Source organism: Ailuropoda melanoleuca, chromosome 6 (assembly GCF_002007445.2).
Source record: "Ailuropoda melanoleuca isolate Jingjing chromosome 6, ASM200744v2, whole genome shotgun sequence".
Classification (NCBI taxonomy): Eukaryota; Metazoa; Chordata; class Mammalia; order Carnivora; family Ursidae; genus Ailuropoda; species Ailuropoda melanoleuca.
In genome coordinates this window covers 74,572,316-74,584,340 of record NC_048223.1, presented here as the reverse complement: position 1 = coordinate 74,584,340, position 12,025 = coordinate 74,572,316, and the positions used below count along the sequence as shown (strand labels likewise).

General features: G+C 58.9%; 1 protein-coding gene across 10 annotated transcripts in view; it reads right to left on the bottom strand.

Moving 5' to 3' along the window:
* The window catches only part of ADAMTS14 (ADAM metallopeptidase with thrombospondin type 1 motif 14), a 72,388-nt gene that overhangs the window by 18,358 nt on the left and 42,005 nt on the right, over nt 1-12,025 (bottom strand). For 6 of the 10 annotated variants that reach the window (XR_004626147.1, XR_004626148.1, XM_034662636.1 and 3 more), the window contains 8 exons: nt 11,098-11,181; nt 10,228-10,384; nt 9,512-9,617; nt 7,596-7,739; nt 6,974-7,106; nt 5,534-5,647; nt 4,022-4,170; nt 2,000-2,175 (listed from right to left, as the gene is read on the bottom strand). Coding sequence is in view for 8 of the 10 variants with exons in the window: in XM_034662636.1 (XP_034518527.1) it covers nt 2,000-2,175; nt 4,022-4,170; nt 5,534-5,647; nt 6,974-7,106; nt 7,596-7,739; nt 9,512-9,617; nt 10,228-10,384; nt 11,098-11,181 (1,063 nt within the window). In the remaining 2 variants the exon portion in view is untranslated. The remainder of the gene's footprint in view (nt 1-1,999; nt 2,176-4,021; nt 4,171-5,533; nt 5,648-6,973; nt 7,107-7,595; nt 7,740-9,511; nt 9,618-10,227; nt 10,385-11,097; nt 11,182-12,025) is intronic. The other 4 variants (XM_034662638.1, XM_034662637.1, XM_034662639.1 and 1 more) reach the window with 3 other exon arrangements.

Below are 12,025 nucleotides of genomic sequence, written 5' to 3'. Positions count from 1 at the left end.
TGAACTCACGACCCTGCGATCAAGAGTCACATGCTCTACCGACCGAGCCAGCCAAGCACCCCTACACACTCTGGATGTAAAACTTCAAATGTTTTTTGTGAATGAACTTATTTAAATTTTTCAATACCGCAAGGAAGTAAGTTCTAGCATTACAGAGGAGACCAAGGACCAGAGAGGTTAAGAAATTTGCTCAAGGCCACACAGCCACACACTTAAGTAGAAGAGCCAGGACTCTAAACCAGGCGGTCTGGCTTGAGGTCCACGTTGACCTCTCCAAACACTTCCCCAGTCACATGTACGATGGTGTATCTTATCATGTTTCTAAACATTAGGAGGCTGTGTGAAACTGAGGCAGAACAGTAGTCTGGGTTTGGATTTGCCAAACGAAGCTGCAGAGAGAGAGGAAAGGAGGTCCTTTCTACTTCTAACAACTAATTGTTCTCTTCCCTATCTGGGCCATTGATGTCCTAAAAAGAAGGTTCCAGAGAACACATAAATATTTGCTGTGTTCCTTAGAAAAAGCGATGTTGGAGCTTAGCTAACTTTCTGGAATTTGTCTAAAAGTCCTGGGAAAAACCCGAAGTCCAGCTGCCCCAGGGGCCTCTAAGCCCCTCCCTACAGGGGCTTGTTTGGATCTGAATGGCTCTGCAAGGCTTTCAAAGCAAGCTATGCCCTCAGCCAAATTTGTAAGGAACCATCTGGCTCTCTGCTCCTGGTCCCTGGGCTCCCAGGATACATCTCGCCCCAGTACTCAGGTCTCAAGTCCAGGACCACAGCATCCAATATCACTTCGGATTTCATGCACCAGAGCCAGATTCCAGTGGGAGAGGGATAGGAGACTCTAACCTTCCCAAAGGGTTAGGGACCCTGACCAGTACGCCCCAGGCAGGCAGCTCTCTGGGCAGCCACAGAAGCCAGCCGACAGTGGCAAGGGAGCGGCGAACTCCTAGAGTGAGAGGAATTCAAAGCAGAGGGAAAACACTCTCTGCCATCATGTTCCGGTGAGGGCTGGGCACTGGTGGGCAGTGGAGAGGCCTCTGAGGTCCCTTCCAAGCTGAAGACTGTCATTCTAAATGTGAGCTGGACAACCGAGGGTCTTGCAATTAATTCTTTGGAACCAGAGCTACAAAGAGGCAGCCCTGCGCTCAGGAGAGAAAAGGCCATTCTAGAGGTGCCATCGGAAGCTGAGGGCTGCGTGGTAGGAGTCGGACATCTGTTCACCAAACAACCATGGAGAGGCTGGCAGGGGGAGTGGACACAGAGGACCATTAAGGGCCCTTCCAGCCTGAAGGCTCTAAGACGCCGCGAACCCCAGCCCTGCGCTGGCATCTCTCTGCCACTAGGCAAAACATCAATGGAAAGGCTCCAAAGCAGACAGGTCCTGGCTCTGGCACTTGGTCCCCAAATTCAGTTGCTCTGCATGAGTCCTGAGGCCTGTGTCTGTCCCAGAGCAGCCTAGAGGGAGTCAGTATGAGGATCCCAGAGGCTCTCACCTGCCTGCCTTTCAAATCCTCTTCATTCACTGCTAAAACAGTAGCACCATCAGTAAAACCTAAAAATATGGTATGTAACAGGACAGAGCCTCTCGGGACGGTGCTTACGCAAAGCCAGGGCACCTGCCCCTGGATAGTGGTACCTTCCCGTACAGATACGGACCCGTGTGAGCGGCACCAACCCCAAAAGCCGACACTGCGGCAGCCTCAAAGGCGCCTCCAGGTGAAGGGCCCCTGGTTCGAGATGTTTTCCCCACCAGAATACAGTCGGCATAAATATACAAATCAGGGATGGCTTTAATGAGGACAGTTGGCCCCAAGGCACACAAGACAAGAGCCTGTATAGAGGTATGTGGCAAGCCTGCCCATTGCATTGTCCCTTTTGGTGCCCTGACTGTCCCTCCACCTCTACGGGCTGCCCCAGGCATGGGAAGCCCACCCAGGAAGACATAGACCCAACGGGCGCCCAAGGACATGGCGGCTGGGAGGGGGAGGTGCCCACTCACCATCTTCAGGCTCATAGGGGAGCCAGCTGTGCTTGGCATTCTGGTGGACGTAGTAAGAGTTGCGCTTGGCACACTGCTGGGCCCGGAAGTCCTCGTAGGGCCCCGGGCACTCCTCGCTGTTGCATATCTGGTACTGGAACTCGGGCCCTGAACACAGGCGGCCTCCATAGGCTGGGCTGCGGCAGGCACAGAGGGGCCAGGTGAGCTTGCTGGAAGGCTGGGAGGGCCAGGCTTCCCACATGGCCACCGGTGGCAGCTCAGCCTTGGAGAGGAACATGAAGAGGCTCTTCTGAACTAGAGAGGGACCCCCACGAGGGGGGGCAGGGGCTGCTGTGCTCAGAGCCCTTTCAGATTCCTCTTGTTCCACCCCTGGGGCACACCTGTTCCACTGGGGGGGGTGAGGGGGAGAGCTGAGAAACAGGGGCGGGGGGTGGCAGGGACAGGGATGACTAACCCTCTCCGACTGGGCTGGAAGAGAAACCAGTCTTACTTGTCTTTGTATATGCTTTCAACCATTGCACAGGCCCTGGCATACAGTAGGCACTAAAACATGCCTCCACAATTCCGATTTGCATCTGCTGCCACTTCACCTCATAATAAACTAAGGAGCTTAGGTAAAGAGAGACACGGGTCAGGAACGAGAAGGCTGTGCTAGATGTCAGCCCGAGTCGGCCGAGTCACCCAGCCTCGCCGAGCCTGAATCTCCCCTTTAAAGGTGGCCCCGGGATACCTGTTCTCTTACCTACCTCCTGGTGTGTCTGTGAGCAATAAATAAGAAAAGGTATTTAACGCAATCTGTCTGCTCTTCTCCATTACATGAAGAGGACTGGGTAGGATTATCGATGCAAAGCGTCCAAGCATCGTTCCTGGCACCGTGTTCCCAGAGCCGGGAGCCTCACACGGGCATCCCACCTGACACCGAGACAGTGCTCGGTACACTAGAACAATTACAACAGCAGACGCCGTCCATTAGCGCTTAACCTGGGCTGGGCATAGGGCTGAGGGTACCCATATTATTTCACTCAAGCCTCATACAATATGAAGAGTTATGATTACAGAGGAGTTTGCTAGATGGCAGCTTTGATCAAGGAGATAACCATCTGTCTCGACTGGGAAGTGGTTTACTCAGAGTGGGCCCCACTGGGTCCTTGTCCAACCGGGGCTTTCACACCCCCAACAGTGGCAGTTACAGGGCAGTTCATTTGGGCGCATATCTGTAAAAGGTCAGCACAGCCAGAGGACACAGGAACAGGCTGTGCCAGGAGGTAGTGAGCCTCCCATCCTGGAGGTAAACAGCAGAATACGAAGGACCCCTCCTAAGGATGCGAGGAAGGACGGCCACTCCCAAGCCGCGGCATCCAAGAGCACTGCTGTTCTGCGGGGGCTGGCACCCCTGGTTCCTGGAGCCCGCTGACCCACACAGCTGCCCCCGGCTGTCCCCTGTCTAGCCTGAGACTGTCTGACCAGGTCACTTCGGCCTGGGACAGGGAGGCCATAGCCAGCTGGCACTTGGAAGTTCCAAAACCACGGGAGGGATCCCCACAGAGGGAATAAAAGAGACACAGACTGCTCCCTCAGACTCCTGGAATTTGGGTAGGGCAGCGAAAGGCAGAATTTGATGTCAGAAAGAGGTAAGTTAAGAAAAATCTATGGAGGTTTTGCTTCGTGTGGTGAGAAAACAAACATGGCTACTGAACGTTCAGATCAGTGTCTTCTCAAAGCTCAGCCAGAGGATCAGAGTCCTGGGCCCACTCAGAATCTTCCGCACGTGAGAGAATCACTGGTTCAGACCCATTCTCCAATGCCACGCCTGATGGCAGATGGCAGGCCCAGGTAGAAGGGATCCAGCCTCACCACCCCCGCAACAATTTTGGGTCCCCACCAATAGACCACAAACCACCTGCAGGGGTCCTTCTCTCTAGGGTCCTGCCCCCACCCTGCACCACATGCCTTCCTCTCCCAGCCCCTCAGGCCTGGGGTGGGGTGTCCCCTGCCCTGCCCACCTCAGCCAAGAGCACTCACGGGGGATTGTCACAGCTCCGGCTGCGGGATCGAACCCCGCCCCCACATGACCGTGAACATGACCCGAACTTGGTCCAGGAGCTCCAGCCTCCATCCTGGCCGTAAGCCTGCTCCAGCGACTTCCAGATGCAGTGACCTTTGAAACACCACTGGGATGGAGCAGAGGGGATGAGGTTACCCTGGGGCCACTGCTGCGCAGCCTGCTGGGAGAGTGCCCGACGGTGCACGTGGCACAGCTGGGGGGCACCACAGGTGAGCCCAGAGAAAGGGACATTAAGAGCACAAGCCTCAGGGTGGCACAGAATCCCACCCCTACCATGAGCCAAGGGACCTTCAGCAAAGGGTTCCCCTTTCTAACCCTATCCCTCCACTGGACAGTGTGGGTTACAGCACCTGCCCACGGGGCTGCTTGGGGGCCTTCGAGGAGGTCATGCCTGGCACACACAGCCCTCCAAAAATGGCAGCATTATCAATGACGAAAATAACTGTGCAGTTAGGCAGTTTACCACTCCTGGAGAAAAAAGAGCTGATCGGTGATAGAAGACACAATCTTTCCATGCTATCTAGAGTCGATCTCGATTCTGTACCTCAAAATCTCTCATGCCCATCTGCAGTCACTCCCTGTCCTGAGGGGTGGGGACTTGGAAAGCTCCCCAGATGGTTCCAATATGCAGCCAAAACTGAGAGCCATGGACTGTCACGTGAAATTGTGACGGAAGGACCTGGAACTCTGGAAATACCTGGAGTCTCCAGGGTAAGAGCAGGACAGGCGGGGAGCCCACTGGGCCGGTCCAAGGCCATGGGAAGCCCCATCCATCTGTGAAGGGGCAGACCCCCCCAACATGTGCTGGGTGGGTGGAGCCTGGCAAGGGCAGAGGGCAGGCTGGGGGGCAGGTCCTGTGGCTGGGCTCCCAGGGGATGCTGAGTAAGCCTGGAGCCTCTCTCAACGCCCTGCTTCTGCCCTTTGCTCTGACGTGACTTCAGAATCACCTGAGGAGTGGAAAGGCCACTTGGTCGGGGGTCAGTAGGACCCAGAGAAGTGCCACGAATGGCCCACAGGTACCACAGAGATCAGGCTCAGGGCAAGCAATGGAGCAGAGGTGGGTTTCAGACCGCAGGTCAGGGCTCTCAGGACCACGAGGTCCCCGAGACAAATGAAGCCCTAACACGCACACACGCTCAAGGGGGGCAAACACACGCCAGCACATACGTGAAAGGGTGGGTCTGCGGCAGGGGAATCAACGCATGTGTGGGAGAAACAGTGTGGTGGGCCGGGGAGGGCAGGCAGGACACCTGGAGTCTTCCCTCACCCCACTTTGACTCCCCAGGTTCCTTCGCCTGCCTGCCTGGGCCTCATTCTTCTCATCTGTAAAATGGGAGTAAGCCAGCAACTGTGGTGTGGGAGGGAGGGTATGAACCTGAGTTCGTGGGGGGCTCCGCACACTCACGCCTGGGGGGGCAGGGGCTCCCCGGGACCCGCACAGTCCTGCCACAGCCCCCAGCCCCAGGTACCTGGCCCGGCGCACACTCGGTGCCATCCAGGGGGGGCCCCTTCTTGGTCTTGCAGAAGTACGGGTTGTCGGGGTGGCTGCACCATAGCTGCTTGCAGGGCTCGAAGGTCTGGAACTGCACGGTAAGGGGAGAGCGGTCACCTGCCGCACCGGCACGCAGGCTCCAAGTTGTCCAGGGAGCAAAGGGCAGTGACTGGGGCGGGGGCTGTGGTGGATGCTGGCGACAGAACACGGCAAAGGAGGCAGGAGGGTCCACGCCCTCAAACTGGGCCCCACTCCAATGACCTCCATGGACGCCTCCTCTCTCCAGCGGGGCACCGAGAAGGGGCAGGGCACAACCACACTCCCCTTGTTGCTTCCCCAGGCCTCCCTCCCCGCCTTTGCGGAAGTCGCTGTGCCACTGGGCAGGGACTAGGGTTTGAGGCTCTGGGGACGCTTGGGCCTGCTGAGACCCCTTGAGCCCAGTGCACGTCAGGGCCTTCAAGGGGCTGCTGGTCTAGTCCAGAGCCCAGGCACTCAGGCGAGGCCAGGACTCCCACCCCCCCTCTGGTCTCAGCCAGGACTCCCACCCCCCCCCCCGGTCGTCGGTGACCTCCTGTTTCATGCTGTCCAGGAGAGCCCAGGTTGTTCTCTCCCATGATCCCTTGCCAGCCAGACCAGGGTCCTACAGATATAGTCCTTGGGCACTGAAATCCCACGTCCCAGGCTGTTCCTACCCTCCTAGCTCAGAGACCACGTGTCCCCGTGTGGCCTGGGCAATAGGAAGGTGACCCTACACAGGGACCCCCGGTCCTGCAGGATGTGAGCCTCTGCCCAGGCCCTGGCGAGCGGCTGATTGCTTCTCTCCTGGGGGGGGAGGTTCTAACTGATCCCCAGTGCCAGGCTTGACCCCGCCCTGTCCTGCAGGGTAAGGAAGGGCTCTGCTCCCTTGTGTCTATCTGCTAGGCATGGGTGGGGACAGGGGAGCATGCAATTGACCCCCTGGAGAGAGATCACGTGGGGACACAGGAGATTCTCACTAGGCTGACAAATCAGCCCAAAACATCCTGTCCAATCCCCGAAGGGCAGATGGAGGTAACTATCCATCAGAGCCCAGCACCTGATCTGACAGAGGGACTGCCCGGCTCATAAGGCCCCCAATAACCCATCCAGCCAGGATCCCATCAGCCACCTGCCCTCTCTGTTCTACTCTGCTCCACCCTTCCCAGGACTAAAGCATCCTCCAGCCACTGCACACACCTGCCTCCAAAGGTGGGACTGGGTGGGGCAGGGCCAGGCCCTGGACACCCTGCATCCCCCCACGGCAGGGGGCAGCAAGCCTGCAGGCCCAGCACCAGGCCACCTTGCCAGCCGGGAGGAAGGTGTGCTGCAGAGGCCCGGCCTGGGTTACGGGAGGACAAGGCCCTGGCCCCCCGGCAGGCAGAGGCTGCTGGGAACTCACCGCAGAGCAGGTGTGGTATCCAGAGCCGAAGTCAAAGCGGCACTGCTCGTCCATGGAGTAGCCAATGCCCGGCAGCTCCGGAGGCCGGGGCCAGGCGGGTGCAAAGGGGTCATCGAGAAGGCAGTCGTAGGAGCTGCAGGTGGAGACAAGGAGGTGAGCCAGGCTGCGGCAGGAATTCCCACACCCTCCTTTCCTTCAAGTGGGGGTCAAAGGAGCAAAGATGGCCTGCAGGAACCGGCGCCTGCTGCCCTCAGCCAGGCGCTGGGTCTTCCCAGGAGGAAGGGCTGGTTCCTGGACAATCGAGGGCTCACTGCACTGAGGGAAGAAAAGGCAGCCCACCTCGCAGGACATACTCAGGCCCCTGTCCACCTGCCACACGAGGTTAGTGACAGTATCCCTGCCCACACCTGCACCACCCGAATCCACTTGGCACCCATTCTTGGCCTCAAGCTCCTAGGTCTAAAGCTTGTCCTTGGCGGCCCAGGAGCTGAGCAGCGAGGCTGGGATTCGAGCGTGTGTCAGGGGCAGGGTGGTCCCAGGAAGGAGATGGCTCGGGGGCGGGGGAGATGGAGTAGCAGGCTGCATGCTCCCCGTCCCCAGCCTGGAGGTGGAGGAGACCTACGGCAAATAGCGGCTGAGCTCCACTTTGCTGCAGCGGGACCAGTGGAAGCGGTGGAAGGCAGCCTGCACCAGGGGCGCCATGACACTGCCCAGGCTGGTCTCGTCGGCACAGCCGTTGCCCTGACCGTCATGCTCCATGCCGAGCCTAAGGGGCAGGGGTGGGGTGCAGAAGGGAGCCCCGAGTCACGCCAGGGAGCCCATCCCTGTGAGGACAGGCAGGTGAGCCAGCAATAGGACAGCATGCCCTAACCCGGCTTCAGACTGTTCCTCCTGGCCTCAGTTTCCCCACCATGCAGGGGAGAGGACCACCCCTCTGGATGGAAGCTGAGGCCCCACCCTGCTCCCCAATGGGGCTGGACTCATTCTGCCCTCCTGCTCCCTCCTCAAGCCCCGCCTACATCCCCGCACATTCCAAGGCCAGCTCAAGCCCCACTCCTACCCAGGACCCCCCTCCCTGGCCACCTCCCCCCCGAGGGCTGACCTCCCACAGCAGGGGCCACCTGTCCCACCATTAACAGCTCACATGCCGTAAGCATCCTCCCACCAGGCCCAAGGCCTGCAAGTGCAAGGACCAGGTCTCCGTTGGCTCAGTTCAACCTCATTTCCTGAGTGTCTGCATACCAGCTTTCAAGCTTCCCCAAGAGCCCGCAGAACTGAGCACAGAACTTTGTGCATGGTACACACCTACCGTCACGATAGTTTAAATTGTAGAGTCTGTTTTTTATCATTAGAATCAAATGCCAAAGCCCAAAGGCTCTAAATTCTCTAATACTCCCAAGGGGCTGCGTGTGGCCTTGTGCACCAGACAGACACACGGACTACTAAGGATGTCCTGGTATCTCCACAGGGAGAGGCTCTGCTCCATGAGAGTGGACGCCCCCCCCCCCCGCACACACACACAGAAGGTCAAACTCCGGCTCTAAAGTATGTGGGACCATGGGCTTCTGGGGCAGGACGGGACCCCCGAGGTTTCCTGCGTGTCAGCCTCCCTGCCAGAGAGGAGGAAGCTGGGGCCCCAGTGAGGGGCCAAGCTGGCTTGGAGTCCACATGGGCCTGCTGTGCTGACGGGGCTGGTGTGGAGAGGGGCAGGGCAGACAGCAGGTTGGCAGACCCCCTCCGGGCTGGCTCACCCCCCTCCGTCCCAGGTCCTTCCACCTGCAGGAAGGAGCCCTCACTCCTCACTCCACATGTGCGCTGGGGAGGGGCTGGGAGTGCATCCCTCAGTTCCGCCCGGTGGGCAGACGGGGCCGGGAGGCATGACTGTAGCATGTGCATGTTACCAAAGGACAACCTGGATGACAGTGGCGAATTTGCTTTCTCCCAGAATGCAGCTTCTCTGGCCTATTCTCCACTGCAGTCCATTCCTACCACACGGCCTGGCGCACAGTGGGTGCTCAAGAGATGTTGGTTGAATGAATGAATGGATATGCTCTAAGCAAAATCCAGGACCAAAGATCAAGCAAGCCAGGAGCCAGCCTGGCCCGAGGCCTGAGGCTCTGAGCGCCTGTTAGCGATGTGCTCAGGCCAGCACTGCTGTGTGCACGGAGCAGTGGTGTGGTCTGGAACGGCTCTCGGAAGGGTCTCAAGGTGTGCATGGGATGAGGGACGGAGGCCATCCAGGGAACGGACCCCTGCCTATGATGGGACATGGCATCAACCTGCCCAAAGGCGGGGCCTCATCTGGTTCTCCATGGCCCTGGGATTTGGGGGCTGGACCCAAGGCAGGCCCAGAATTGCCATCTGGGCCCCGAGGCTCCCTCCCCATCAGGGCTGGGCCTCAGGGCATGGGCAGCTCCTCTGGCATCTCCCAGGATTCTGGGACTGGAGCCTGATCTGCGATTAAGCCACCCACACCCGCAGAACTCCTCGAGGCTCACAGCGCAGCCCACCCTCCCGGGGCCACTCACACACACTTACACGTGGCCAGTCTCGTGGGCCACCACAAAGGCTGAGGAGAAGCCATCCTCGTGGTTGAGGGTACAGCTTCTCAGGGGGTGGCACATGCCAGTGACAGGTGCATACCCTGCCGGGGAGAGGAAGAGAGGGCAGAGAAAGGTCACAGGAAGGTGAGGCAGGACTCGACGAGACCTGTGCCCAGCCAGCCACTGTCGGGACATGCTGACGTGGTCACTGCCACAGGGTGCCTGGAGGAAGAAGGATCTTTGCAAAGTCCACCTCCCTCCCAACAGGAGAGAAACCTGAGCCAAATGCTCCCACATCCTAAAACTCTACAGCCCCTCTGAGGGCCTGCAGTTTCCATGCTCTTGTCAGCGCCCCTCCGATCAAGACAGTGAGACTTCCAGAGGCCCCAACCCTGCACACACCCCACTTCCGTGCCGTGTCCCTCCGGTCAGTCGGTCAGTCAACAAACACACTGCATTCACAGCCCCTGGCAGGCTCAACCGAGACAGTAGGGACCAGAATGGGGGCCCACTCACTCCCCCTGGTCCCCAAGAAACCATTTCAAGCTTGTCCACCTGTCTGGCCAGGTCCTATCTCCAGAGTCCCAGGACTCTCTCTGTTGACAGGGAACATGGCCCCTCAAACCGCCTTGGGGTGGCTCCAGGGAGCCCCGCCCGAGCCTGGGCCTCGGCCCTGCAGCTGCACACACCTGGCCACAGCTAATACAGTACCTGGCGTACCTGAGGGCCCGAAGTCCTGCCGGGTGAGGAAGACCACGTGGTCGTGGTGCTCTGCGTGGCTGGGATCCTGGCGCTGCTGAGAGTGCGCCCAGCGACACACCTGCTCCAGGCTGCGAGAGGGGTTCCCACGCTCGATCAGGCTCAGAGACTGCGGGGGCCAAGCTCGTCAACAGAGGGGCGATCGCCAGAGCCCCCAGACCGCAGAGGACACCGAGGCCCATGAGACTGCAGGGCGGGTCCGTGGGTCATCAGTAGCCCCAACTCCAGCCGCTGCTAGCGCACGGCCCTCCCACTTCAGGGAGCATTCACGTGCCAGGCCCTGTGCCAGGACGCCTGTCTGCGGAGAACTCAACACGCGTTCTCTCTCATCCCTCAACTGACTTCGAGACGGGTCTTGTGCTGAACATTTCTTCTATGCTTTGTGTTCACTGTCTCATTTTATCCTCACAAGAGCCCCTGGAGGAAAGTTCTGTGGCCACCCCCGTTTGGGGGAAAATAAGAGACAGGTCTAAGATTGCAGAGCCCAGGGCCCCAGTGTCCAACCAGAGCAGGACTAGTCTTGGTCACTGCCCCCGCTCTGAGCCCATCTCCGCATCGGTTCCTCAGGGAGAGGGCTCTCCAGCTGCCAGGCTGCAAGACTGTCCGCTTACGGGGTTGGAGGGCACCCCCCAGTCCCTGCGGTAACATCCCCACATGCCTCTTCCCCTGAAGCCTCGGTTCTAATGGTCTCAGGGTTCGGATTCTGGAAACAAAATGCTTCCCAGATGCTGACCAAGGCCTCCCCACCCCACAGCCCGTCCTATGCATAAGCCCCACACCCCTTCCCCCTCCAAACGCTGCCTGTTGGCGAAGGGGGGTTACCTGTCGGTAGCCGACCATGATCAAGCGGACCAGCGCGATGTTTATGTGGGCCCCCAGGGACTCATCGTGGTAAATCTCATCCACCTGCCAGGAGAAGCGAGCATGCAATTGTAGGGGAAGCACACGTGGGTTAAGAGCCCAGCACAGAGCAGGTCCTGAGCTAGGTACCTGACCCACGTTATCCCAGTTCATCCTCACCATGGCCTTAGCAGGCCGCGTTCTTATCCCTACTGTACCGATGAAGAAACCGAGGCAGAGAGAGGCAAAATGGCCTTCCCAAGGACACACAGCTAAGGAGCCGCAGAGCTGGGATTCAAATCCTGGCCTGCCTGGTTCCACCTGTGCACTCCCTCCGTGAGGCCAAGTGTGAGGGGGCCCGGCCTCAAACACAGCCCTCTGACGGAGACTCATCCTTCCAGGGCTGAGAAGAGTCCTTCCACAAACGCCATCCAGCCCGGGTCGCTCCTTCTCACGTCCCTGTGTATACCTCTCCAGCTGCCACTGGAATCGTCTGTCTGCTCTGCAGTGCCCACGGAACTTTTCCAGGGCAAATCCGAGAGAAAGTACACAAGGGTCTTGGAAATGCAGACTCTCGGGCCCACCTCCCAAGTCAGAGCCGGCACTGTGACCACAATCCCCAGGGCTTCTCGGCCATGGTCAAGTTTGCGGAGCACGGCACCGGGAAACTCCCTTCTCCCATAGGCCCAGGGACCCGTGGGGCTGTGCCAAGCACAGTCCACCGAAGAGTGCTGTCCTCCCCAGTCCCCTAATCAGGACACCCCGAACAGTGTCCATGACAGATGGGCAAGCCTCAGCCTGTCCCCCAGGGACAGGGAGCTCACTCTCCCCTGAGTGTCCATTTCCTGAGGATGCCCCTTGAACAATTCCAGCTTTTTTGTTTTAACTTTTTTTTCTTAATAGAAAACAT